Source organism: Pan paniscus, chromosome 6 (assembly GCF_029289425.2).
Source record: "Pan paniscus chromosome 6, NHGRI_mPanPan1-v2.0_pri, whole genome shotgun sequence".
NCBI classification, from domain to species: Eukaryota; Metazoa; Chordata; class Mammalia; order Primates; family Hominidae; genus Pan; species Pan paniscus.
The window spans coordinates 21,229,203-21,254,627 of record NC_073255.2 but is presented as its reverse complement, the minus strand read 5'-3'; the positions used below and the strand labels follow the sequence as shown (position 1 = coordinate 21,254,627).

Here is a 25,425-nt window from a genome sequence, read left to right as displayed (position 1 = left end):
CTAATTTCCTCAGTTATAATTTTCACAAAGGCAGTTTCAGTTTCTCATATGACTGTTTTACTTTCTGAATATTGGAGTTTGGAAAATGGAAGTGTAAAAAGCCATAATCACTGATTTAGGTAATCTGCCCAATGATTACATCTGAAACTCAAAATTTGAAATGATTCCAGTTGCTAACTTTATTCCATTTCTCTGGGTAGTAGGGAGAGGGGTCCCTGAAACCATTTCATGAACCACTTACCTATAACATTCCAGTGCCATGAACATTGTGACAACATAGCTCATATATGAAGGCATTTCTGTGGGACACAATGGGTCTTGGCCAGCAGGATCTTTATCTGCGTGGTAATTAGCTATGGGGATTATAGTCACTTTTACACTAAACTTTTCTCCCATGGAGAAAACTTTTGCATTAACTGTAATTTTTTGCATCTTCTGAGGCAGTCTAAGATAGGTGGACACTAAAAATCTCACTGATATGGTTTGGCTGTGTCTCCATCCAAAAATCTCATCTTGAATTTTAATCCCCATAACCCCGCATGTTAAAGGAGAGATCAGGTGGAAGTAATTGAATCATGGGACAGAGATCAGGTGGAGGTAATTGAATCACGGGACAGAGATCAGGTGGAGGTAATTGAATCACGGGACAGAGATCAGGTGGAGGTAATTGAATCATGGGGATTGTTTCCCCCATGCTGGTCTCTTGATAGTGAGTTCTCATGAGATCTGGTAGTTTTGTTAGTGTTTCGTAGTTCCTCCTGTGTTCATTCTCCTTCCTGCTGCCTTGTGAAGAAGGCACCTTCCTTTCCCTTCACCTTCCACCATGCTTGTAAGTTTCCTGAGGCCTCCCCAGCCATGCTGAACTGTGAGTCAATTAAACCTCTTTCCTTTATAAATTACTTAATCTTGGGCAGTTCTTTATAGCAGTGTGAAAACAGACTAATACACTCACTTTTAAAGGAAAATAATGTTTGGAAAGGCCTTGTTTATGGAAAATAAAACGTTTATCTTCTACTTTTACTTAACTGATAACAGCAGTCAGAAAATCCTAATAGCAATAGTAACTCATCAAAATTTTCATTCTGAAATACTTCATGGCTCATTTTTATCACTATTATGTCTGAAGAACTTATGGAACATGATTATATTTTGGGTATGTCCTAGGAAGTCCTTAGAAAGCTTGCTTTATAGCAGTGTGTGGGTGCTGCTTGGCCATTTGCCAAGTGAAAGCCCTTACTTCCTTCTGTAAAAGATCAGCCCTACAGACTGTTGATAGTTTTCTTAGGGTATGGGGCCAAAAGTCTTAAGTCACTTCATTAAAAAAGATAATTTATACAAATTCAAATAAGGAAAAGGACATGGAAGTATAAAATGCCTTATAAGACTACTTTTTTGCTCTGTTGAGAAATTATGCATGCTTTTTGCTTATTAAAGAGAAAGCACAGTTCTCATTGTCCCAAATAAGAAAAATAATGGGTGTCACCACTGTCAATCATTTAGGTTATTCTGAGAGAATGTCATTTCTTGTTTTTCAAGGGCTGTATGTGATACCCCAAATTTGATTTTTTTTTTTTATAACTTCAACTTCTATTTTAGATTCAGAGGGAGTGTGTGTGTAGATTTGTTACCTGGGTATATTGTGTGATGCTGAAGTTTAGGGTATGATTGATCCCATCACCCATGTAATGAGTGTAGTACTGAATAGTTTTTCAACCTTTGCCCCCTCCCTCCTCCCTCTAGTGATCCCCAGTGTCTATTGTTGACATCTTTATGTCCATGAGTACCCATTGTTTAGCTCCATCTTAGGAGAACTTGTGGTAATTGGTTTTCTGTTCCTCTGTTAATTTGCTTAGAATAATGGCCTCCAGCTGCAATCATGTTGCTGCAAAGAACTTGATTTTGTTCTTTTTATGGCTACATAGTATTCCATAGTGTATACGTACCATATTTTCTTTATCCAATCCACCATTGATGGGCACCTAGGTTGATTCCCTGTGTTTGCTATTGTGAATAGCACTGTGATGAACATGGTGCATGCATCTTTTTGGTAGAAGCGTTTGTTTTCTTTTGGATATATACCCACTAATGAGATTGCTGGGTTGAATGGTAGTTCTGTTTTAAGTTCTTTGAGAAATCTGCAAACTTCTTTCCACAGTGATTGAACTAATTGACTTTCCCAGTAACAGTGTATAAGTGTTCCCCTTTTCTCTGCAGCCTTGCTAGCATCTGTTTTTTTTTTTTTTGGCTTTTTCATAATAGTCATCATGACTGGTGTGAGATGGTATCTGATTGTGGTTTTGATTTGCATTTCTGACTAGTGATGTGGAACGTTTGTTTGTTGGATACTTGGATGTTGTCTTTTGAGAAGTGTTTGTTCATGTCATTTGTGCATTTTTAATGTGGGTATTTGTTTTTTGCTGGTTCAATTGTTTACAGTTCCTTATAGATTCTGAATATTAGGCCTTTGCTTGAGAGTGCAAAAACTGTTTACTCTGATAGTTTCAATTGCTGTGCAGAAGCTCTATTGTTTTTTTGGAGATAGGGTCTCACTGTGCTACCCAGGCTGGAGTGCAGTGGCAGGATTTCAGCTTACTGCAGCCTCAACCTCCTGGGCTCAAGCGATCCTCCCACTTCAGGCCCTCAAGTAGCTGGGACTACAGTCACGTGCCACCATGCCCAGATAATTTTTTTTTTTGTATTTGTTTGTAGAAATGGGGTTTTGCCATGTTGGGCAGGCTGGTCTTGAGCTTCTGAGCTCAGGTGATCCACCTGCGTTGGCCTACCAGAGTGCTGGCATTACAAGTGTGAGTGACCGCACCTGGCTGCTGTGCAGAAGCTGTTTAGTTTAATTTGCTCTCAGTTGTCAATTTTTGTTTTTGTTGGAATTGCTTTTGAGGACTTAGTCAGAAATTCTTTCCCAAGGCTGATGCCCAGAATGGTGTTTACTAGCTTTTCTTCTAGGATTCTTATAGTTGGAGGTCTTCTATTTAAATATTTAATCTATCTTGAGTTAATTTTTGTGTATGGTGAGAGGTAGGGGTCCAGTTTTATTCCTCTGGATATGGCTAGCCAGCTATCCTACCAACATTTATGGAATAGGGAGTCCTTTTCCCAAAAATTGCTTATTTTTGTCAACTTTATTTCTGGGTTCTCTGTTCTGTTCCATTGGTCTGTGTCTATTGTGTACCAATACTGTGCTGTTTGGGTTACTGTAGCCTTATAGTATAGTTTGAAATTGATGCCCTGAATTTGACTTCAAAATTCATTTTATTTGCCCCTCATAAGTAAGGATATTCTTTGCCCAAACTTTTGCTATCTCACTAATAGAGGGTTGAGAAGTTGTAATTTTTTAATATCTCACCTAAGAAATTCAAACTACCATTGAAAATAACTCTTATGGGTTGATTTGTCTTTTGGAATTTTGAATTAATTGGGGACTACAAAAGAGAAGGTAGAAACTTCTGAACTTTGGCCCCAAATTCCTAAATTGGGATAGGGAAATGTAAGGAAACATGGCTAGTCTTGCCTCTAGTTAAAGACTGCCACTTACACATACATTTGTTTCCACTACTTCCTTGATCCACCTAAAGGAGCTAAAAATGTATGGCTACAGAAGGGAGAATGAATGAGAGGAAGTGCACCAGATAAGTAGTAATAAACTCAAGAGATAGGCGCATGGTAACCTAATCTGATTTAATGAACCCAGGAAAGCTAAAACATAAGACTTCAGGTAGAACTTCAGTTCAGGTAGAACTTACTTCTCAGGAAGTAAGATGATTAAAGTTATACGACCTTGAAAAAGTATAGACATCAGAAGTGGCACAGGGTATCTCTGAAGGTGGGGTAGAACAATGAAAAGGGGACACCTGATTGAATCCTTCAAAAGGAAGAGTAAAATTCCCAGATCTTTAACATATACTGAGGCTTATTCTCTGGCTGAGAATTAGCACAGCTAATGACTTGAGTTCGGTACTCTATGGCAGTGGGGGAATTAAGAGAGACTACATTTTGATACAGTGAGATCCTTAGTGCCTGAGGTAGATGACTCAAGGAAGTTTTCTGCTTTTCAGACATGCCATATATTAAAGTAGCTGTTCTTCTAAAATCGAGGAGTTGGAGGAGACATTGAAAGAAAATCCATTTTGTGAATTGACTGGAACTTCAGATTGCTTGTCCATTTTCCTTTTGACAAAATCAGAACAGTTTTAGTTTAGCCAAATTCTACTTTGCGCCATTGAAACTGCTTAGAAAACTACTTATCAGATTAAATGAGATTCAAAAGTACCTCTGAACCCACCAGTATCTGAGGCATGTTGGCTAAAGGCTCTGAGAAAATGGAGATTTACAGCTAAGTATTTAACATATCAAGATTATGTTGTTTGTGGATATATTTGTATATTATGATTAAACATCATGTACACGTATAGACATATGTATTAGTATACATGAATGTGTGTATAGGTTAATATACTCCAATCTTAAAGAATGGTAGTCCAGAATTGTGCATATGGATATTACTAGGAAGGATCACATATAACAACTCATTTCTACTTTATGCTGGGAACTAGACCCTTTCAGAAGTTGATTAAAAATGTTTCTAGGATTTCAAAAGTTGTTTTGGCTTTTTAACCAAACTGAAATATAATTATTGAACCCCAGGTTATAAACTAAAGGGAATCTTAGTTTTCGCCTTTTACTAACAAGAAACTGAGATTAGGGGTACTAATCCCTTAGATAACTATCGCTTTGTGACCTGAGTTTCTATAAGGAAATGTTGCTCCAAGAAATCAGATGACAATGGTGTTATTGGCAGGGGCATAAAGCTGACAATTAAACCGTAACATTCACTCACAATTTATCAATTTATGTATCTAGATTTTACTGTTTTAAAAAATGTATTCCCTGGATCTGTTGTAGGAGGCAAAAATTCCTGCCAGTAATCTAATTTCTGGTTTTATACAAGGAAAGTGTCATGGGGTGTGTGTGTGTGTGTGTTGGGACAGGGGGGTGGTCAACCTGGAATAGCTGAAAAATAGACTAAGATGACAACTACAGCAAAAGGGATTAAGAAAGGCAAACTTTGGCCATGCTTATTCAGACTTGGTGATGAGTTGGATAGGGGTTGGGAATTCCTGACAGTGGATTTGAACAAGGTCTGGCAGGGCTTTCCTCATAGTTCATGAGGTTTTTGAGCTCTCTTAGGTGGAGGACAATGCTTAAGATAACTTTCCTTTAGATGGTTTCATGCTTGTCAAAGTTTGTTATAACTCAGCCTCCCCTATAAATCTTCTACAGGAAAATGTGCTGTTCCACTGATTAAAAAGTATTCTAGACCTTATGATAGTTGGTTGTATCATTGTATGTTAATCTATTGGCACTGATTCATGTTTCAGAATATTTTCAGTTTGGCTAGAGTGAATTAGTATCCTTGAGTCGGACAACTCCAAGTAAATTTGGGGAGAAAAATCACTTTTGTAGATCTGTATGTGTTTATATTATGGAAACTAAATCTTCAGATTGAGATTGGGCTTGGAAATCAATGAAAGTCTATGTTTCATTATTGTTTAAGACTCCATAGTGTGTGTTTCAGTATATTAACTTTGTTTTTTAAAAAAAGTTTTGTCCATTTATTCGATTTGTTTTCTTGTGTACTTTTACATATTCTGTCCTAGATTTTGGAAAACCACAGCAAATTCTGTTGAACAAGATACACAAGTAAAGATATAAATGTTAGTCCAGATGAACAAGGTTGATCACTTGAATTAGGCTGAGATAACAGGAATGGAGTAGAGAAGACAGGAGAAATATTTAGTAGCTAGTGTTGATAGCTCTTAGTGATTAACTGTTTTAGAGATTCAGAATGAGAAAGGAATGCTTTTAGTTGTGTGGTTAGATGAATTTGACTTAAAATTTTGTCTCAAGGTTTCCTTAATAAAAGGGTCAAGTCTGAGTCATGGGACTTGTATTTTGTACAGGTCACATGATTAGAGGTCAGTGTTACATTTCCAAAGGACCGCATGGAACACCTTCAAAATAAGTGGTAAGACTAAGGCAGGTAGGCTGAGGCCTGACAACTGGAAGCCTTCATGGGCCATAGTAGGAAGGCTTCACATTGCAAAGGTAATCCAAGAGCCAGCCCCGTCATGCCAATTCAATATTTTGCTGCTAAAACGTCAGGGTCAGTATGGAGAAATAGAAATCTATGAATTATGTCCATAGTACAATCCAGAGGCCAAGTTTCCGTGAAGGCTGCCATGGAAATGAGCAGCAGCTGCCACTGTCCCCTTGCAGCAAAACTCTGCAGACTAGATGAGAGGGCTTTCAGAGGTGTTAACAGGGCCTGATCTTTCCCATCTGTTTCATAAAGCATTTGTTAAAATGTTCTGTTCCCAATAGATCTGTTAAAACTGTCTGGGCCGAGTATTCCTGTAAGCAATATTTGTTATTCCAGGAGAAAATAACTTTTGAGTTATTATATTTCTTCCTCAATGTCTGTAGGTGTAATAGAGCTTAAGGCTAGGTTCCTATTTGCCTATGGAATGTGCTAGAAAGGAAATATTCAGGAGAACTTGACAGAATTAGGCTGCTGAGGGTTTGGTGTGGACTTGTCCTCAGTTAAGAGGTAAACTAGATCTCTTTATTCAGCAAATATTTGATCGGTAGGCACTGTGTGAGGTACTTAAGGTCTTTTTAAGTCCCATGATTTTACATTATTAAATTTTAATACTATAAAAGACTTTGAGTTCTATAACTAGAAAAGAATGTGAATAAATCCTTAGAAATACAAACAGTACTTATAAAGACTTGCAAGTACTGGGTGTATGCTTGGTTGCTGACCAAAATAGCTTTATAAGCCTGTTGTCTCTGAAGAGCGTTCTAAAATAGTGTTTTCCAAACTTTTTTTTGACCTGTTACAAGAATTACGTTTTTGCCTCATGGCTCAGTGACAAATGCATATTTACTTATATACTCACGCACATTTGAAAGAAAATTCATGCAAACAACCTATCTCTGTGCTACGCATTTTAATTTTTTCTGTTCTATTTCCGTTTCATTTACCCAACAAAGTTGCTTTAAAACTTACTATAAACTGATTTTATGACACTCTAATGGGACCCGAAATTGGCAGTTTGAGAAATACTGGTTTAAAATGCCATTTTCTGTTTAGAGTCTCATACAGTTGTTTGAAATAGTGTAAGGCCATAAGTGTCTGTTTGTAATTATTTACATCTACTCTGGATGTTTTCTGTCTGATGGAATGGAGAATTTGAGTTATTTTAAGGCAATCTAGTAAAATTGGGAGTTAATTCATTGAATAGATACTTGAATGACTACTTTATGTCAAATATTATCCTATCTTCCTCTTAATTCTTCATCATATTTTAACATTTAAGTCAATGTAAATTTTCTTTAAAAAGTAGCAAACTGATTTCCTTAAAAGTTTAACCATTTTTTTCTGGTAGAATATACTATGAAAAGTGACAGGCGAATAGTTTAGAGGACAAGTTGTAATCTTTCCTTTAAAAATACTACTTATTTAGTTGAACACATACTTATAACTCCTATATTAAAAAGTGAACATGTCACACTAATAAACAGCTGAAGTATATATGAAATACTTTTAGTAGCTTTCTATAAATCTAAGAGCAGTTTTTATGCCTAATTATTCAAGCATTCTCCTCTCTGTTTATTTAACAGATACTTACTGACATGTGGTTGAGAAGTTAGGAATTCTGTCAGTCTTTGTTCATTACTGACTCATCAGTATCTAGTATAGTGCCTGACAAATGCTTGATACATACTTGATGTTTGTTAAATGACTAAAGGAACACATGAAAGAATGCCTACTTCTGCCTGAGTTACAAGAAATTATAAGAAACTTGAGCGCTTTTGACTATAAAAGCAGGAATATTACGTGTTTCAACCTTAATATAAATGAAGTGCTGTAGATGCAATGATCCAAAATGATTTTTTCTCTCCTGGATTTTTCACCTTCCTCTCAGAGACAGTGTTGGTGCATTATTTACAGAGGCTAAAGTTATAGGCTCCAAAGTCAGACTGGAGATCACAGCTTGGTCCCTTAGTTTCTGAGCTGTGTGATTATGGGCAGGTTACTGCCTGTGTCCTCATGTGTAAAGCTGAGATGATGATAATGTGCTTTATAGAGCTGATATGGATATTGAGATATTGCAGGCGAAATATTCTACACATTGATTGCCTGGTACCTAGCAAACATTCCATATATCTTAGGTGTTATTTCTACTATGTTACTGAAAGTTGAGTATGTGCTAAGTTCTGGGACATAGTTTTTGCTTTCTATGAGTTGGCAGCCTAGTGAGGAAGATAAAGTTATAAACAGTGCAGTATAGTCCTTAGGACTCTACGTGTATAAGCACTCTGCAAGCTGAGAAGCAGGGATGTTGTATGCAGAATGGCAGTCAGGGAAAGCTTCCTGGAGGGAGCCATGTCTGAAGTCAGAACTGATGAGTATGAAAGACTCAGGCAGGGCTGGCGGGGAGTAGGGGCAGTTAGGGAGGAGAGAGGGATGGGGACAGTGTTGAGAGGCCAGGTAAGCAGCACATGCAAATACCTGAGTATGAGAGATGCCTTCCCTTCAGGGAATAGTTGGGTATGAGAGTAAGAGGGCATGGAAGAGACCAAGTGATGTGCATGAAGTAGGCTGAGGTCAGGTCTTGAAGGGTCTTGCTCGAGAGCCAGCAGGGGATGACCTCAGATTTGTGCTTGAGAAAGATCATCCAGAAGTGGTGAGAATGGATTGTATTGGGTTAAGAAGAGTAAGAGGAAACAGCTGAGGGGCTAGTGCAGTAAATTATGGTAGAGATGACCGTTCGGGTCACAGCCGTGGCAGTAGAGCCAGAATCTTGGGAAATCCCACATTTAAGAGGGATTGAAGAACTGTCACTCACCACTTGCTAATAACTTTAATTTGAAACTGTGAGTGCAGTGTAAGTTCTGTAGTTGCTAAATTTGCAATGAAAGGCCTAGGAAATGGGCTACAAAACAAAGAACAACCCACGTTTAGTCTTATTCCAGAATCACTTTCATTGCCTGTACAGTTTACTAGAGATTGTTCTTTGGAGTTCTGAAGTGGATTATTTTTGATTGTGATAAACATCCTCCCAAGGTGTGTGAAATATGAAAGTAATCCCAGCTCTCAAGGAGCCTTAGGACCTAGAAACCAGAGCAGAGGGTCAAATACCTAGAAACAAAACAATCAACAAAATCACACTGCATAGGGAATGCTCTTTTCATTCTTTGATTTATTTATATATTTGTAGCTAGTCAGGGTAATGAGAGCCTCCTTTGTTTTCACAGTCCTTGAGACTATGCTGTGTTGTAAGATGTTATACTGCCCCCAGTAGATGAGACTGACTAGTCATTTTTTCAACAAATAATGTACTGAGCACCCACTAAGAGTTAGGTGTAAGGCAATGGACAAAACAGACATTGTCTCTATATGGAGCCTACATGCTAGAAGAGGAAATAAAATGAAATGTTGTATTATCTTGAAAAATGGTAAAAATTTCTTATTGCTTCATTTTTAGAATAAGATGGTAGTATAGAAAAAAGTAATGTAATGTCTTTGTATATTCGGATCTTTTTGTCTCTTGTGTGAGAGATCGTGTAGAAGTATTGTAAAGATTGCAAGAGCTAAAATATAAAAAATGCTTAAGACATAGTGCTTAATTTATATTGGCTATTATTATGTGATACTTGTCTTATTTTGCTACTTTTTCTTCCTGACTCATGTAGATGATTACGTCTAGAATATACTATCTCTAAAACGTCGTATACAAGCTCCACCTAGTACCCAGGCGACCATCATTGCATTGCCCAGATTACAGCAGCCACCTCCTACCTGGTCTCTCTGCATCCTTTCTCTCTTTGCTGAATCCTTTCTCCTCCCTGCAGCCAGAGTAAAATTTATGCTCTTGTGATTCCTATTGCTGCTATAAAAATTACCACAAACTGAATGGCCTCAAACCACATTCTCTTACAATTTTGGAGGTCAGAAGTCTCAATTTAGTTTCACTGAGTTGTGTCAAGGTGTTGGCAAAACTGCATTCCTTCTGGAAGATTTGGGGGAGTATCCATTTCCTTGCCTTTCTCTAAATTCTAGAGGCTGGCCACGCATGGGGTTCACTTCTATAATTCTAGCACTTTGGGAGGTTGAGGTGGGTGGATCACCTGAGGTCAGGAGTTAGAGACCAGCCTGGCCAGTATGGCGAAACCTCGTCTCTAGTAAACATAGAAAAATTAGCTATGTGTGGTGGCAGGTGCCTGTAATCCCAGCTACTTGGGAGGCTGAGGCAGGAGAATTGCTTGAACTTGGGAGTCAGAGGTTGCAGTGAGCCAAGATTGTGCCACTGCGCTCCAGCCTGGGTGACAGAGTGAGACTCTGTCTCAAAAAATAAAATTGTAGAGGCCACTCATGCTCTTTGGCTTGAGGCCCTGCATCAGTCTGACATCTGCTTCTGTCATCACATCTTCTCCAGTGACTATCCTGTGACCTCCTTTCCTTTATAAGGACTCTTGTGATTACGTTGGATCCACCTAGATAATTCAGGACCATCTCCATATTTCAAAATCCTTAATCACCTCTGCAAAGTCCTGTTTGCCATTTAAGGTAACATAGTCACAGGTTTCATGAGTAAGAAAGTACACATCTTTCTGGGTTCATTGTTATGTTTACCAAAAACTCCTATTAGAATGTGATGAGTGAGTATTGGTTTTTGGCCTGACTGCACTCACCTGCTTAAAGCTTTTCTATGGCTGCCTATCCTCTTTTTAGGATTAAAGTTTGAAACCCCTAGGATTCTGCCCACCTCCTGCCTGGGCCTCCAAGTCTCTGCATGGGGCCTTCTCCTTGCTCGGGGAACTCCAGCTCCGCTTCCTCCCAGCCCATGAGGACCTTGCCATGGCCTTTACTTGGACCAGTCCTCTCTCCTTCTCTCCTAGCCTGTTTGCCTGCTTACCTGCCACCCATCCCTTGTGTCTCAGTGCAAACTCCCTTTTCTTGGAGAATGCCCCCAAAGCCTCCTCCAGACTGTTTAGCTACTCAGCCTACATGCTGTCTTCAACGTGGACTTCTTCATTGTGTTTAATCACAGCTTGCAATTGTTGATCGGTGTTTTTGTTTCATGTCTGTAAGTTCTGAGCGCTTATTTCTATTGTATCCTCGATGCTGATAAGTTTTTTTTTTTTTTTTAAAGACAGAGTCCTGCTCTGTCGCCCAGGCTAGAGTACAGTGGCATGATCTTGGCTCACTTCAACTTCTGCCTCCTGGGTTCAAGTGATTCTCTTGCCTCAGCCTCTTGAGTAGCTGGGATTACAGTTGCGTGCCACTACACCTGGTTGATTTTTTATATTTTTGGTAGAGACGGAGTTTCACTATGTTGGCCAGGCTGGTCTTGAACTCCTGATCTCAAGTGATCCACCTGCCTCAGCCTCCCAAAGTGCTGGGATTACAGGCATGAGCCACCATGCCCGGCAGATGCTGATAATGTCTCGGTGCTCAATAAATATTAAAGAAATGGGCTTAAAATGAAAAGGCAGTATCACCTATAAAGTAGCTCTTGGTTTTGTTCATCAGCGTAGTCTTCTTTTAGCTACAGGCAGAATGGGGTTTTGGGTTGTGGAAAGGGTCTGTTTGATAACAAGAGGTGGGAGACATTACTGGGTGAGGCAACCCAATGTTAACTTCATTTTTCAGTAAAGGTAATCTTTATGCAGTAATTTTCAGGCCCTTCCATATCTTTAAAAATATTCTAAAGACTTAACTGTTTTAGCATGAAAGTACAGGATCTCATAGGCTAAGAATTAAAAATTAAGTCTTTGTTCAGAATTCGTATCATGGGTCAGAAACCGTTGTCTTGGTTTGGGCTTTTGGGCTGTGGTATATTGACTCTACAGTGATGCTTGCCTCCATTAGCAGTGGTGTTCCAGACAACTCTGCCAGACTCTAATGCAGCAGCAACTCAGTAATGTGGACTACTTGCAGTCTAGTATGTCAGTAGGTCCCTCAAGAAAATGTTTTACAGACTGGGCTTGGTGGCTCATGCCTGTAATCCCAACACTTTAGGAGGCTGAGGTGGGTGGGTCACCTGAGGTCTGGAGTTGAAGACTAGCCTGGGCAACATCGTGAAACCCTATCTCTACTAAAAAAATACAAACACTAGCTGGGCATGGTGGCGGGTGTCTGTAATCCCACCTACTTGGAAGGCTGAGGCACGAGAATCGTTTGAACCCAGGAGGCAGAGGTTGCAGTGAACTGAGATGGTGCCACTGTACTCCAGCATGGGGCACGGAGTGAGACTCCGTCTTGAAAATGTTTTACAAGAGAAACATTGCTTTATGCTTTGTATATGACTCAATAGAACAATCCTATTTCATGAATTATAAGCTTTTCCACTTTACTTAAACCTTATTGCTACAATATTAATTATAACTGTTTCTCCCATTTAAGGTACGTATTTAGCAAGGCTTGTGTTAGCTAAGTTTTCCAGCTTTGTTGGTATTCAAGTGGTTGGCTGCCAACTTGGTGGAATTCTTGAAAGAGACAGTCAACTTTTAGATCTCAAAAGTGCTTTCAATTGTCTCATTGAAGGGAAAAGTATTTGGAAAAATTTAAAAGCATATCCCAACTATAGACTATTTTTTTATACAATCTATATTCTAATTATTCAAATTTAAGTAAAAAATGACATCTGGTAGTACTATATACTATGTACATTTACTATATCATGTAAGATATTCTACGTAATATGAAACACTATCTAGAGCTATAGTGTTAAATGCTCACTGATTCTTTTTCATCAGCCTCTTTACTGGACCTAACGAGAATGCATAAAACTGATTTATTAACTTGCAGTTTTTAATCTCCCTATTTAAATATACCAATACTAGTGATTCAATTTTCTGTTACTCACTTTAGTTGTCTAAGAATTAATTTATGAATTGTACATATACTTTCCTTTTAGAGTATGTTGGATAAAGGACATTGTTGTGGCAGTAACTGGAGAGAACATGGAAGTAATGAAAAGTATTATTCAGAAGTATCAGCATAAACGCATCTCACTGGTCGAAGCTGGAGTGACCCGCCACAGGTCAATTTTCAATGGACTAAAAGCACTGGCAGAAGATCAGATCAACTCTAAACTCTCTAAGCCAGAAGTAGTGATTATCCATGATGCTGTGAGACCATTTGTTGAGGAAGGTGTCCTTCTTAAAGTTGTCACAGCTGCTAAGGAACACGGGGTAAGTCTTTTTACTTGAGTCTAGATAGAAGGGACAAGCACTGTAGTGTGGTTCATTTGCTGAATTTTGATTCAATTCTGTTTAAATGTCAAATTATTTAAAATGTGCATGATGACCTAAAGATGTTATAGTGATTTGTTGTAGTAACTTTATAGATTGAGACTGTTCTGGAACATATCTTTTGCTATAGTCATCTACCATAATGTGATATGAGGTATTTGGAGAAGAATGTATTAATGTTATTACAGTATAGATATAAATGAAACTTTAATGAAAATTAAAAGGCAGTTATATTAAAAATGCCAGAGAAATCTCTCAGAAGTAAAGGATATGTATAATATGGTCCATTGTACTCAATTTTGTGTTAGTTTCGAAGTGGTTTGTTTTCTAGTATATACTATATAAGATTTTCATAGCCCTTAAAGTAAATCATCTTGAGATGACAATTGTTTCCATTTGCTTCACCAAAATAAACACAGGATAGCAAAAGACCTATTGTAATCTTTGGAGCATGTTTATTTTTTTCCTTCTATTACCAAGTAAAATTATATAAATATGGTAATAGATACTAAACTTTTTTGCAGTCTAAATTGGAGACTTAGTGAAATTTATTGCCAAGCGATGGTATTATATAATAGAAATAGGCTATGAAGTTGGACAGACCTAGGTCCAAATCTGTCTTTTTATTTACTAGTGATGTCGTGTTTTTAACTTTCTGAGTCCATTTTCCCTACCTGTGAAAATATAAAAAATAATACTTGTAAGGTTATTTTAGGATTGGAAATTATGTTAGCTATTAGAATACTAAGTGCTTAAAGAGTATTAATACTAAGTGCTTAAAGGGTATTATTTTAAGATGAATTATAACATCTATGTAATAGTTTCCTCTAAGATTATAGGCCAACAGGAGGCAAGCCTTCCTGGCCATCTGGGTGCCCAGAAGCTTTTTTTTTTTTCCCCTTTAAAACCTATTTAGGAAAGACAGTCTATAACTTCAATAACCCATGTGTATTTGAATTGCCGTAGGAAATTTTCCCTAACTTCATCTCTTCCTTCTGCAACATGAATTTCACTTTAAATTTAAAACTGTGTAAGAATTTCATAGACCAAATGAAATATTTTGATTTGCCTTTAAACAAAAGGATAAATGGTATTTAAGGTAGTGAAACTTGTGGTCCAGGAACCATTAATGACCACAAAACTTTCCCCTGGATCTTGTGCTTCCCCCTTGATTCCTTCCTCTTCTCCAGACAGCTCAATTGTGGTAGAGGCAAGGTAATCAGTTGCAAGGGTGGTGAGAAGGCATAAAGAAGCAAAGGATTTACAACTTAAGAATTTGAGTAAATTTTGCACATTTGGAAAAGTTCTTAGGGATGACAATACAATTTGGTAGATGGACATTCATTCCAACGCATATTATACACAATTTTTTTTTTTTTTGCCTGTGTTACCTTTTGGAAAATTCACTTAAGCTCACTATAACAATTGCACACATTTGCAATTTTTTTTGTTGTTGTTGAGTAATAAGCAGAAAGTATTTCTGAGATATTGTCCATAAAGTGAGTCTTCCGAGAGTATGTTGTAAAAGGCAAAAGAAGTCTTTTATCTTGCTCCAATTAATATGCTAAGGATATCATTGTCTTACATGTGATTTAATAGAACATATTAAAATACATAGCAGTTACTTTTTGCAGATTTGAGGGAGTTCCTATTAGATTGTTTCTTAGAATATAATTTGTAAGATTTAATCACATAATGCATCTTAAATGAAACAAAGTATATTTCAGTGAAATCTGTAATTTTCTGATTAGATTAAGAAGCTGGTTCAGAACAAAACTTTACAACTTGTTTAAGGAAACCTCAGAAATACAGTTTCTTTTAGAAATATTGCCTTGTTTTTGTTGGTGTTAAAACATAAAGGGTAAAATCATGAGTTTTATATACATCCATGTTTAAGAATTTTTTCAAGTTTATTAATGAGAGAACCAGACAGATGTTACAACTGGTTCAAAGTTGAATCCAGAAAAGCACTTATTTATACAAAGTAAAAAGGTATGTTGAAGTGAATTAAAACAGAAAACTGGCTTTTTTATGGGGGAGTCAGTTGAAACTCCAGTAGACAAAATTCATTTGCATGTTTATAGGCAAGAATTGTTTTGCATTGCTATTGGTTATCTACAACTTTGAAAGCTGTAAAAGAGCTCAAGGCTAGATTCAGCTAATCTGGAAGAGTCTGCTCTTAGTCATGTAGTTGTCCATTGCAGACATCCTGTAACCTTTTTGGTTTGTTTTAAATTTTCTTAAAACAATTAGGATAGTGTCCCAGTATTCTCAGTTAACTCCAGGCACTACGTCCTGCCAGTTCTCTCACTGTACTGACTTACTATCATAAAAACAAATGCAGTCACACACCGTTCAGACTGTTTTCCAGGCCTGCTTTTAACTCATTGCCTTTTGTTGTCTTAGATAGTTTTCTACAGACTCCTTAACTGATTATTTTTTCTTCCTAGGTATTAATTTTCAGGTTCTACCTAAAGGTCCCCTTCACACACATTTTTTGAACAAGCTACACTGTGATTATCTTTAGGGGGAGGGGTGGGTTATGTATGCTAACAATAACTCTATTTTAACTAACTTTCCATTTTGCTTAATTAAAAAAACTTAAACTGGTAAAGAGAATGCCTCAAGAGACTCAGATATCCGCGATTAAGGCTGGCATTAAGGTTGTAGAGCTCAAAAGCATCACAAGGACCCAGTTTTTCTTTTTGCCTGTATTACATTGTCACGCCCTACAGGGAGGCAAGATGGCTTCCATAAGTTTGGGGGCAAAATTCCATCAGGGTTATTTCTGTCTTACTTTAATGATGATAGTTTTTCTGGGTATAAAATTCTAAGTCTACAACTGTTTTTTCCCCCCCCTCACTATTTTGAAATTAGGTTATGTCACTGTCTCCTGGCTTTTATATTGCTTTTGGGAAGTCTAACCAACCTAATTGTAATCCTTTGAAAGTAATTTGCCTTTTCTCTCTGAATGCTTAGATAATTTATTTTTCCTATGTGTTATTTAGTCTCTGTGATGTGTCTGTATAGACTTTTTCCCTTGCTTTGGATTTATTGTCCTTTATGAACATTGATTCATATTTTTATTCTAGAAAAATCTGAATAATTATCTAATTTGAATATTGATTCTGCCCCATTTCTGGTCCTGACAACTCTTTTCCCCTTACCTTATGTATACTGTATATATGATACAGTCTTATCCAGTCCTCATGTGTCCTAAGTTCTCTTTCATATTGCTGTTTTTGTATGCTGCATCCTAGGTAACTTGTTAACAATTTGTCATTTTTTTTTTTTTTAGCTCTGTCTAATATCCTGTTTAAGGACTTTTAAAACAAACATTTTAAAATTATTTGGAGTCCCATTTTGTCCCTTATCATGTATGATTAATCTCCTTTCTGTTTTTTATCTTCTATTGCCTTTTAAGCTCTGAACATAATACTTTATACACTATAGCCAATAGTACTTCTTGGTCGTTTAATTCACTAACTCTTCATTTCTGTTTACTTTTGTTCATAATTTGTTTCCTCCTTTGTTTTATAATTTGGATTGTAAGCCCATGTTTGGCAAGACTTTATCATCAGGATTTCTGTGAACATGGGATAAGGGTGTGTTTCTGAGGCATGGATTTTTGTTCCTTCTGCCAGAAATCCCAGGGGCTTTACTAACTTGGAACAACTTTACATTAATTCTTGGCTTGAAGTTTTATAGATTCTGTGGTAATGTTAAATGAAACTCCAAACTCACATGAAACCAAGCTTACTGTTGTAACTTCTCAGGGAAAACTGTCCCTGCCCTTCAAGATCCCAAGCCAAGATAATTTTGCTTGCTGTTTTCCTTCACTTGTGGGTGTCTCTCCTCCCCTGCCCCAGCTACCTTTTAAATGAGGGACTTTCCCTTTTATGGGTCTTAGTGTGGAAATTACAGTTTTAATCAAGTAGCACACGCTCAAGGTCTTAGTCCTCATTCTTCCTCATCTGTTAAAACTAAAGCCTCTTGTTAACTGAAAGCATCTCTGCCATCTTATTTCTCTGATTGATAACTATCAGGTTGTTTTACTCTTAGGTGATTGTTTGAGTCCAGACATACTCTTAAAAGGCTGTTTGTAAAATTCTCTCCTATATATATTTTTTTTAATGAAAGAGGTGTTTCAAGATACCCAGTCTACCATATTACCAAAATTAGAGGTCTGTAATCTTTTCTAAGTCAGAAGGACTTGTATATTTCTGCGTAATTAAGTCAGATAAAGAAGTGGCAATGAGGACTTTGTTATAAGGGAAATGTTGGAAAGAGTAAAGTAAGCTGGAATGTGGAGAAATCAAAGGTAAGTGAGAATAATTTTAAGAAGGACCAACACGTTAAATATTACATTGACTCTAAGAACACTAACAATAGGATGACTCAAATGAGACTGCATCAGCAAAGCAACCTCCTAAGTATTGCTCCTGGTGGAAGAAGGCATTTTCTAAGTTACTGGTATATCCTTCTTACCTCAGCTTTGTACTCGAGCACCTCTAGTCATTTTATGCTCTTGTTGGTGATCAACTTCTTACACACTTCTCACCTTGCATACCCCTAATTTATGTTATAAATCATAGCAGTCTGGCTAATTTTTCCTCTGACCATTCTTTCCAAAATCACCTGTGACTACCTAATTCCCATATTAAAAGTGCATTTCAGTCTGTTGAATAATAAAGAATTTGCTCTTTATTCCAGGTTCCTGGGAGGAAGACTCTAAATCTTTGGGATTGCTGAAGTAACAGGAGAGTCTGTTATTTATGAGCTCCTTGGATTATACCTGAGCTTATGCTAATGAGAAAACATGATTTAGGAAGTGGGCTGGTCACCAGAAAGATGAAGTAATGTGATTAGAGGCTTTGAACCAGCTCAGCCTCTGGGGACAGGAAAGGGGCTGAAGATTGAGTTCAACCAGGTGGCCAGTGATTGAATTAGTCATGCCTCTATCATGAAACCTCAAACTCTGGACCCTGGTCCAGGAGAGCTACCTGGTTATTGAACACAGGGCTGTGCTGGGAGGGTGGTGTACCCTGATTCCATGGAGACAAGGCATAAAAGCTTTAGGATTCCCCCAGACCTCACCCTGTGTCTCTTCATTTAGCAGTTGTATCCTTTGTAATTAAAACTGTAATTACAAAGGTATAACTTTTATAAATGTCACACACGTGTCAGGCATGTGTTGGGCATATGTTGGGCATGTGTCCACGTCTTCCATCACACATATTGGTCATGTGCCACGTCACAGGTGTTGGTCACGTGTCACAAACGTGTAACGTGTCATACACGAGTTGGTTATGTATCTCACGAGTTGGTTATGGACACGTGTCAGTCACGTGTCAAAAATGACTCGATCACATCATGTCGGTTGTGTTGGTCACATGCCAATCGTGTCAATTGTGTGTCACAAATGTGTCAGTTAAGTGTTGATCGTGTCAACGTGTCAGTAGTGTCAATCCTGTGCCAGTCGTGTCGTTCGGGTGTTATACATGTTGGTCATGGGTCAATCAGGCGTCGGTCATGTGTCACACAAGTGTTGATCGCAAGTCGATCATATGTCAGTCACCTGTTAGTCATGTGCCAGTCCTGTCAACCAGGTCAGTGTGTCACAAACGTGTTGGTTATGTGTCAATCATGTCAATCACGTGTCTATCAGGTGTTGGTCAAGTGTCAATCATGTTCTGTGTCTCATTGGTCATGTCACACAGGTAATCACGTGACAATCACGTGTTGATCATGTGTAGATCTTGTGTCAGCCACGTGTTGGACATGTGCCAATCATGTTTCAATCGTGTCAGTCACATGTCACAAACGTGTCATCACGTCAGTCATGTCAATCACGTGTCAATCATGTTGGTCACGTGTTGGTCATGTATCACACTCCAGTCATGTGACAGTCATGTCATACACGTTGCCGATCACGTGCCAATCACGTGTTATGTATTCGTCACGTGCTAATCATGTCATTGGCGAGTCAGTCACACGTCAAATGCGTCAGTCACGTGTCAATCGTGTCACATGTAAGCCATGTCAGTCATGTGTCACATATGGTCACATAACACGCCTGTCACACACGTGTTCACATAACGATCATGAGTCAATGTCACGTGTTAGTCATGTGTCAATCAGGTGTCTGTCATGTGCCACACGTGCTGATCACGTGACGATCAAGTGTCACATGCCAATCACTTCAATCGTGTCACAAATGTGTCATGTCAATCATGTCAGTCATGTGTCAATCACACTCTGGTCACGTGTTGGTCACGTGTCACACGTGTTGATCACACGTCAATCGTATGTGTATCGTGTCAGTCACATGTTGGACATGTGCGATTCAATCCTGTCAATCACGTGTCTAGTGTCACAAATGTGTTGGTCATGTCAGTCGTGTGAATTGTGTCATGTCACATGTTCATGTGTCAATCATGCTTTGGTCACACATTGGTGAAATGTCATGTGCTGACCCAAAATGACGATCACGTCTATCACGTGTCAGTCACGTGTTGGTCATGCACCAATGGTGAATCGCTTGTCACCTGTCCTAAACGTGTTGGTCACATGTCAATAGTGTCAGTCAAGTGTCAATCACATTCCGGCCAAGGGCTGGTCAGCTGTCACGTGTTGATTATGTGATGATCACTTGTCAGTAAAGACTCGATCATGTCAGTCACATGTTGGACATGTGCTGATCACGTGTGAGTCACGTGTTGGACACATGCCAGTTGCGTAAATCGCGTCATGTGTCAAACATATCGGTCACGTGTCAATCATGTTAATCACGTGTCAGTCAAGTGTCAGTCACGTATCACACGTGTTTGTCACATGTCAGGCATTGGTTAAGCATTGGTCACGTGTCACCCACGTGTTGATTAGATGCCAATCGTGTCAGTCACATGTCACAAAGCTGTCCATGTTTCAGTGATGTTTCAGTCACGTGTCAGTCATGTTGGTGATGTCAATCATGCTCTAGCAACGTCCGTCATGTGCCACACGTGTCGATCACTTGATCACGTGTCACTCATGTCGATCATTTGTCACATTTTGGACCTGTGCCAATCACGTGCCAATGATATAGGTCATGTGCCAATCATGTCAATCGCATACGTGAGTCACGTGTCACAAACCTTGGTCACGTCAATCATGTGTGAATCACTTATGTTGGTCACGTGTCAGTCACATGTCAATCATGCCCTGGTCTTGTCTCTGTCATATGTCACACATGTGTTGATAGCGTATTGATCATGTGTTTATCACGTGAATTACCTGTCAGTCACGTGTTTGTCTTGTCAATCATGCACTGATCACGTGTGAGTCACGTGTTGGTCACGTGTCGGTCACGTTATTACATGTAGATCATGTCTTGATCACGTGTCATGTTGGTAACAGGCCGATCATGTGTCAATTGTGTCATTCACATGTCATGTGTCAGTCAAGTGCGAATAATGTCAATCACCTGTCCGTCATGTCAATAATGTTATTGTTCACGTGTCAATCATGTCCTGGTCATTTCGATCAGCTGTGACACATGTTGATTACGTGTTGATCATGTGTCAATCACATCAGTCACATGTTGGTTAGGTGGTAAGGTCAATGGCATGTAAGTCACATGTCAAACGTGTCAATCACGTGTCAATCACCTGCCAGTCGTGTTGGTCACACGTCAAACATGCTTTGGTCACACGTTGGTCACGTGTTACACACGTGTTGATTACTTGACGATTACGTGTTGATCCTTTGTGGATCACGTCAGTCACATGTTAAACACGTGCCAATCATGTCAGTGACGTGTTGGTCACGTGCCAATCGTGTCATTCGCGTCAGTCACATGTCTCAAACGTTGGTCGCATGTCAATCATGTATCACGTGTCAGTCACGTGTTTGTCAGTGACGTCTTAGTCACGTCAGTCATGTGTCACGTGTCACGTGTCACACGTCAGTAATCTGTGTCACATCTCATGTCAGTCAAATTGGTCACATCAGTCACATTTCGTCAATCACATGTTGATTGTGTTGATCATGTCACATGTTCACATGTTATGTGTCGGTCATGTTTCTGTTATGTCAACTATGAGTCACATGTCACGTGTCACATCTGTTACATCACACGTTACACGTGTCTGTCACGTGTCCATTACGTGTCAGTTGTCACATCTGTCACATGTCACACGTGTTACACACGTCAGTCACCTGTAACACATGTTGGTCATGTCACACGTGTCCATCACGTGTCAGTTACATGTCAGTGACTTGTCACAATTGTGTCACCCTCGTGTCATGTTGGTCATGTGTACATGTCAGTTACATGTTATGTTCGTATCACATACGTGTCAGTCGTGTCACACGTCCATCACGTTTTGATAATGTGTCATGTCATTGGCATTTTGCTAATGTGTCAGACACGCATCTCTAACTTGTCAGTTGTGTGTCCACGTGTCTTATTTCACACGTGTGTCTTCCATGTCACATGTGTTTTCTCACACCTGTCCCATGTGTCACATGTGTTACACATTTGTTCTGGCACATGTTTCACACGTGTCAGTTCCATATCAGTCATGTCACACATGTCACCAGTGTCACACGTGTCTTCCATAACACGTCACAGTTGTTTTTTTATTACACATGTTACATTTGTCTTTCACACATGTGTCACATTTTTGTCACACGTGCTTTCAGTCATGTGTCATCTTCCATTACGTGTCACATATGTATAACGTATTCATCACACGTGCCACGCATCTTTAGTTACACACATATCACGTCTTCCTTCACATGTATGTCACACGTTTTCCATCAGTCATGTCATACGAATGTATTCCATCACACATACATCACAATTTTCTCTATCTACTCATTGACTGGTGGGCATTTGGGCTGGTTCCATGTTTTTGCAGTTGCAAGTTGTGCTGCTACATATATGCATGTGTAAGTATCTTTTTCGTACAATGACTTATTTTCCTCAGACTGTATACCCAGTAGTGGGATTGCTGGATCAAATGGTAGTTCTACTTTTAGTTTTTTAAGGAATCTTCTCACCACACTGTTTTCTGTAGTGGTTGTACTATTTTATATTCTCACCAGCAGTGTAGAAGTGTTCCATTTTTAGCATATCCACACCAACATCTACTGTTTTTTTTAGGTTTTGGTTTTGACCATTCTTGCAGGAGTAAGGTGTTATCATATTGTGGTTTTGATTTGCATTTCTCTGATCAGTTGGCAGATTTTTGAACTCTGTATTTGGAAATGTGATATTAAGTAGGATTTACCATGGCTAATAATCACTTGTACTTGTCCATTGTAATCAATATACTTCAGGTCAGGCTTTATTCATGTGTGGGGGTAAGATAATAATTTTTCCTGGCTTCTGCATGGGGATAAGATAATGTTTTTTTCCTGGCTTATTGGATACCATAGTATTGTCTTCTAGAGAAACTTTGATACTGGTTTAAATCCTAGATCTAAAGAAATTTTACTTGTGAGAAAGCAGTGAGTTCTGGTTGGTAAGGAAACCCAGGTTTATTTCGACAAAGGGTAAATTGCCTGGACCAAGGACTGACCTATTCTCTGAAGTGCTATGGGAATGAGGTGGAACTTGATCTATTTTTGATGTTGAGGAAGCTACTATGTGAAAAAGCTTTTGCTTTGCTTTAATTATTTCAAATTACCCACTTCTATGTTTCCCTTCTATGAATTACTTTCAAAGGAAGTTGGGAAAAGGGTAGGTGAAAGACAGATGAGAGTATCTGTGGTTTAACATGAAATAATGTTTAACATCCTAGTATATTCCCAATCATGTTATAATTAGGGTAAATGGTACTACTGAAATTTTAGGAATTTATATGTAGAATGTAAAATGAAGGCCTCTCTATTCCTTTTTGCTGCATATCCACTTTTAGTGGTGTACTACAGTAATATGAATAAAGATTTTTCTAAGATATCTCTATTTCTATATTGGACAAATTAGCTCAGTTCAATTTATTTGTCAGAAGGAGATTAGAAGTATTCTATGATTAAAAATGTGAAATATTCAATCTTATAATTCCCAATGATTAGCTTTAGAGATGCTGTTCTGCAAACACTGATTAAGCCTTTCAATAAAGACAACTTGCCTAACTAAAATCATAATTATATGGTTGGAGGATTTCTGTTGTACATTGTTATAATTAGCTAGAATGCATTTGCCTGAGGAGAAATGCATGTTAGTGCCTGCTGTATGGATGCATCATAGTATTATACAATAAAGCAAACAGTAGAGGTGGGGTTTATTATTCCACATTTTATGATTTGTATCAATGATTTCCACACAGTGACATGTGGAAATATGGTGATAGATTAGCTTGAGAGACAAGTAATCACTGAGGCTGGTGCTGAGCCCTTAAGCTTCCATTCAGGGCTTATTACTAGTACTTGAGGAGACATTTGTACTTGATAAGTCAGGAATGATGCCTCCTACAACAAGCTTCTCAGGGAGATGTGCCTTGCAGGCCACTAACCAACTTGTTTATACTTGTCTTAATTTTGATACTTTGAATTTCAGAAAACATCACAAAATTGAGGTTTCATTGCATGTTTGTTTGTGAACAGAAGTCTCTTACATAAAGACAGCTGTGGAATATATGCCTTTTAACGTGAGCATTTTCTGTATCTGTTTATAGCAGATGGCAAGGCAAGGGATGGAGTCAGCCAAGAAGTTATTTTCACTTGTGATCTCTTTTCATGGGCCTTTAGTTTAAGATGCCTGAAGCTTTTTGTCACCTTTTGCTTTGATCTCTCTTCTTGTTGTACAACTTTCCCATCTGATATTCTGGCTTTCATAGACAAGAACCTAGTAATTTGTGGAATTTACCAATCCTGCCATAATTGTATCTGAAATATGGATGGTTTCTGCTCTTGAAGCTAGTTTTTGGTAATCAAGGTGGGAACCCATGAATACACATTCTGAATTTTAAAAAACTACTGAAGAACTTTGGATACCTCTGTGTCTACTACTGGTATAATTAGAACATCACCAGTCACATTGAAACTATCTCCTCCCAAGTCTTATTTAATCCCCCCAATGAATAAACATTACCCAAACTTTGTTTTTCTTGTTGTCTCGCTTTTCTCTTTAGTTGTATAACATCTTTTCCTGAAGAATGTTTTGGCTATGTTTATATGATTTTAAAACATGCTTTGCATATATTTTGACAGCATACTTACTTTGCACAGTGTATTTGGGGAAATGTATTCATATAAGTCTACTCAGCTATAGTTTGTTCATAATCACTACTGTATATACCGTAATTCATTTTACAGGTGATGGACATTTGTTTTCTAATTTTTTGCTGATGTAAACATTACTAGTATGGATATTATTATATAGCTTGTGCCCATGTGCAAGGATTTCTCTACAGTTCTGACATATGTAGGTTATCAGCTTTACTAGATGATGCCAAATTATTTTCCAAACTTGTCTTGAATTATACTCATCAGTAACGTAAAAGAAGTTCAAGTTGCCCTAGTCCTCACCACTACTTGATATAGTTAGACTTTCCTCCAATCTATTTACTGGAAAATGCTTTCTCTTTGTGGTTTAAATTTAGCATTTTGTTAATAGGTTGGGCATCTTTTTATATTTATGGGCTTTAAATATTCTTACTGAAACGCCTGTGTAAGAATTTACCCTATTTTTATTTTTAAGCTTTTGACTTGTAGGAGTTATATATTCTGGACACTAATACTTTGGCCAGTGCATGCTGTGTTTTATAACTATTTTCTTTCATCCGGAATGCTTAAAAAAATCACAATGTGTTGTGATAAATAAGCATTTTTTAATCTTAATATACTTAAAATCACTAATGTCTTCGTTTATGGTTTTTGTTTTTGCCTGGTTTAAAAATTTTTTTCTTACACTGAAGTCATGAAGATATTCACCATTTTAAAAAAATGTGTTATAGTTTTGAATTTTACATGGATATCTCTTTCTGGAGTTTACAGATTGAGTAGGGGTTGATTTCACTTTCGTCTTTTGCTACAAAGGTAAGTCTTTGCCTAGCACCATTTATTGAATAATTATCCCCTTTTCCACTGACCTGCACT

General features: G+C 38.1%; 1 protein-coding gene across 4 annotated transcripts in view; it reads left to right on the top strand.

Annotated features, from left to right (window-relative positions):
• The window catches only part of CRPPA (CDP-L-ribitol pyrophosphorylase A), a 330,830-nt gene that overhangs the window by 2,464 nt on the left and 302,941 nt on the right, over positions 1 to 25,425 (top strand). For all 4 annotated transcript variants that reach the window (XM_034963742.3, XM_008978703.4, XM_003825009.5 and 1 more), the window contains exon 2: positions 13,002 to 13,278. In XM_034963742.3, the coding sequence (XP_034819633.1) occupies positions 13,002 to 13,278 (277 nt within the window). The remainder of the gene's footprint in view (positions 1 to 13,001; positions 13,279 to 25,425) is intronic.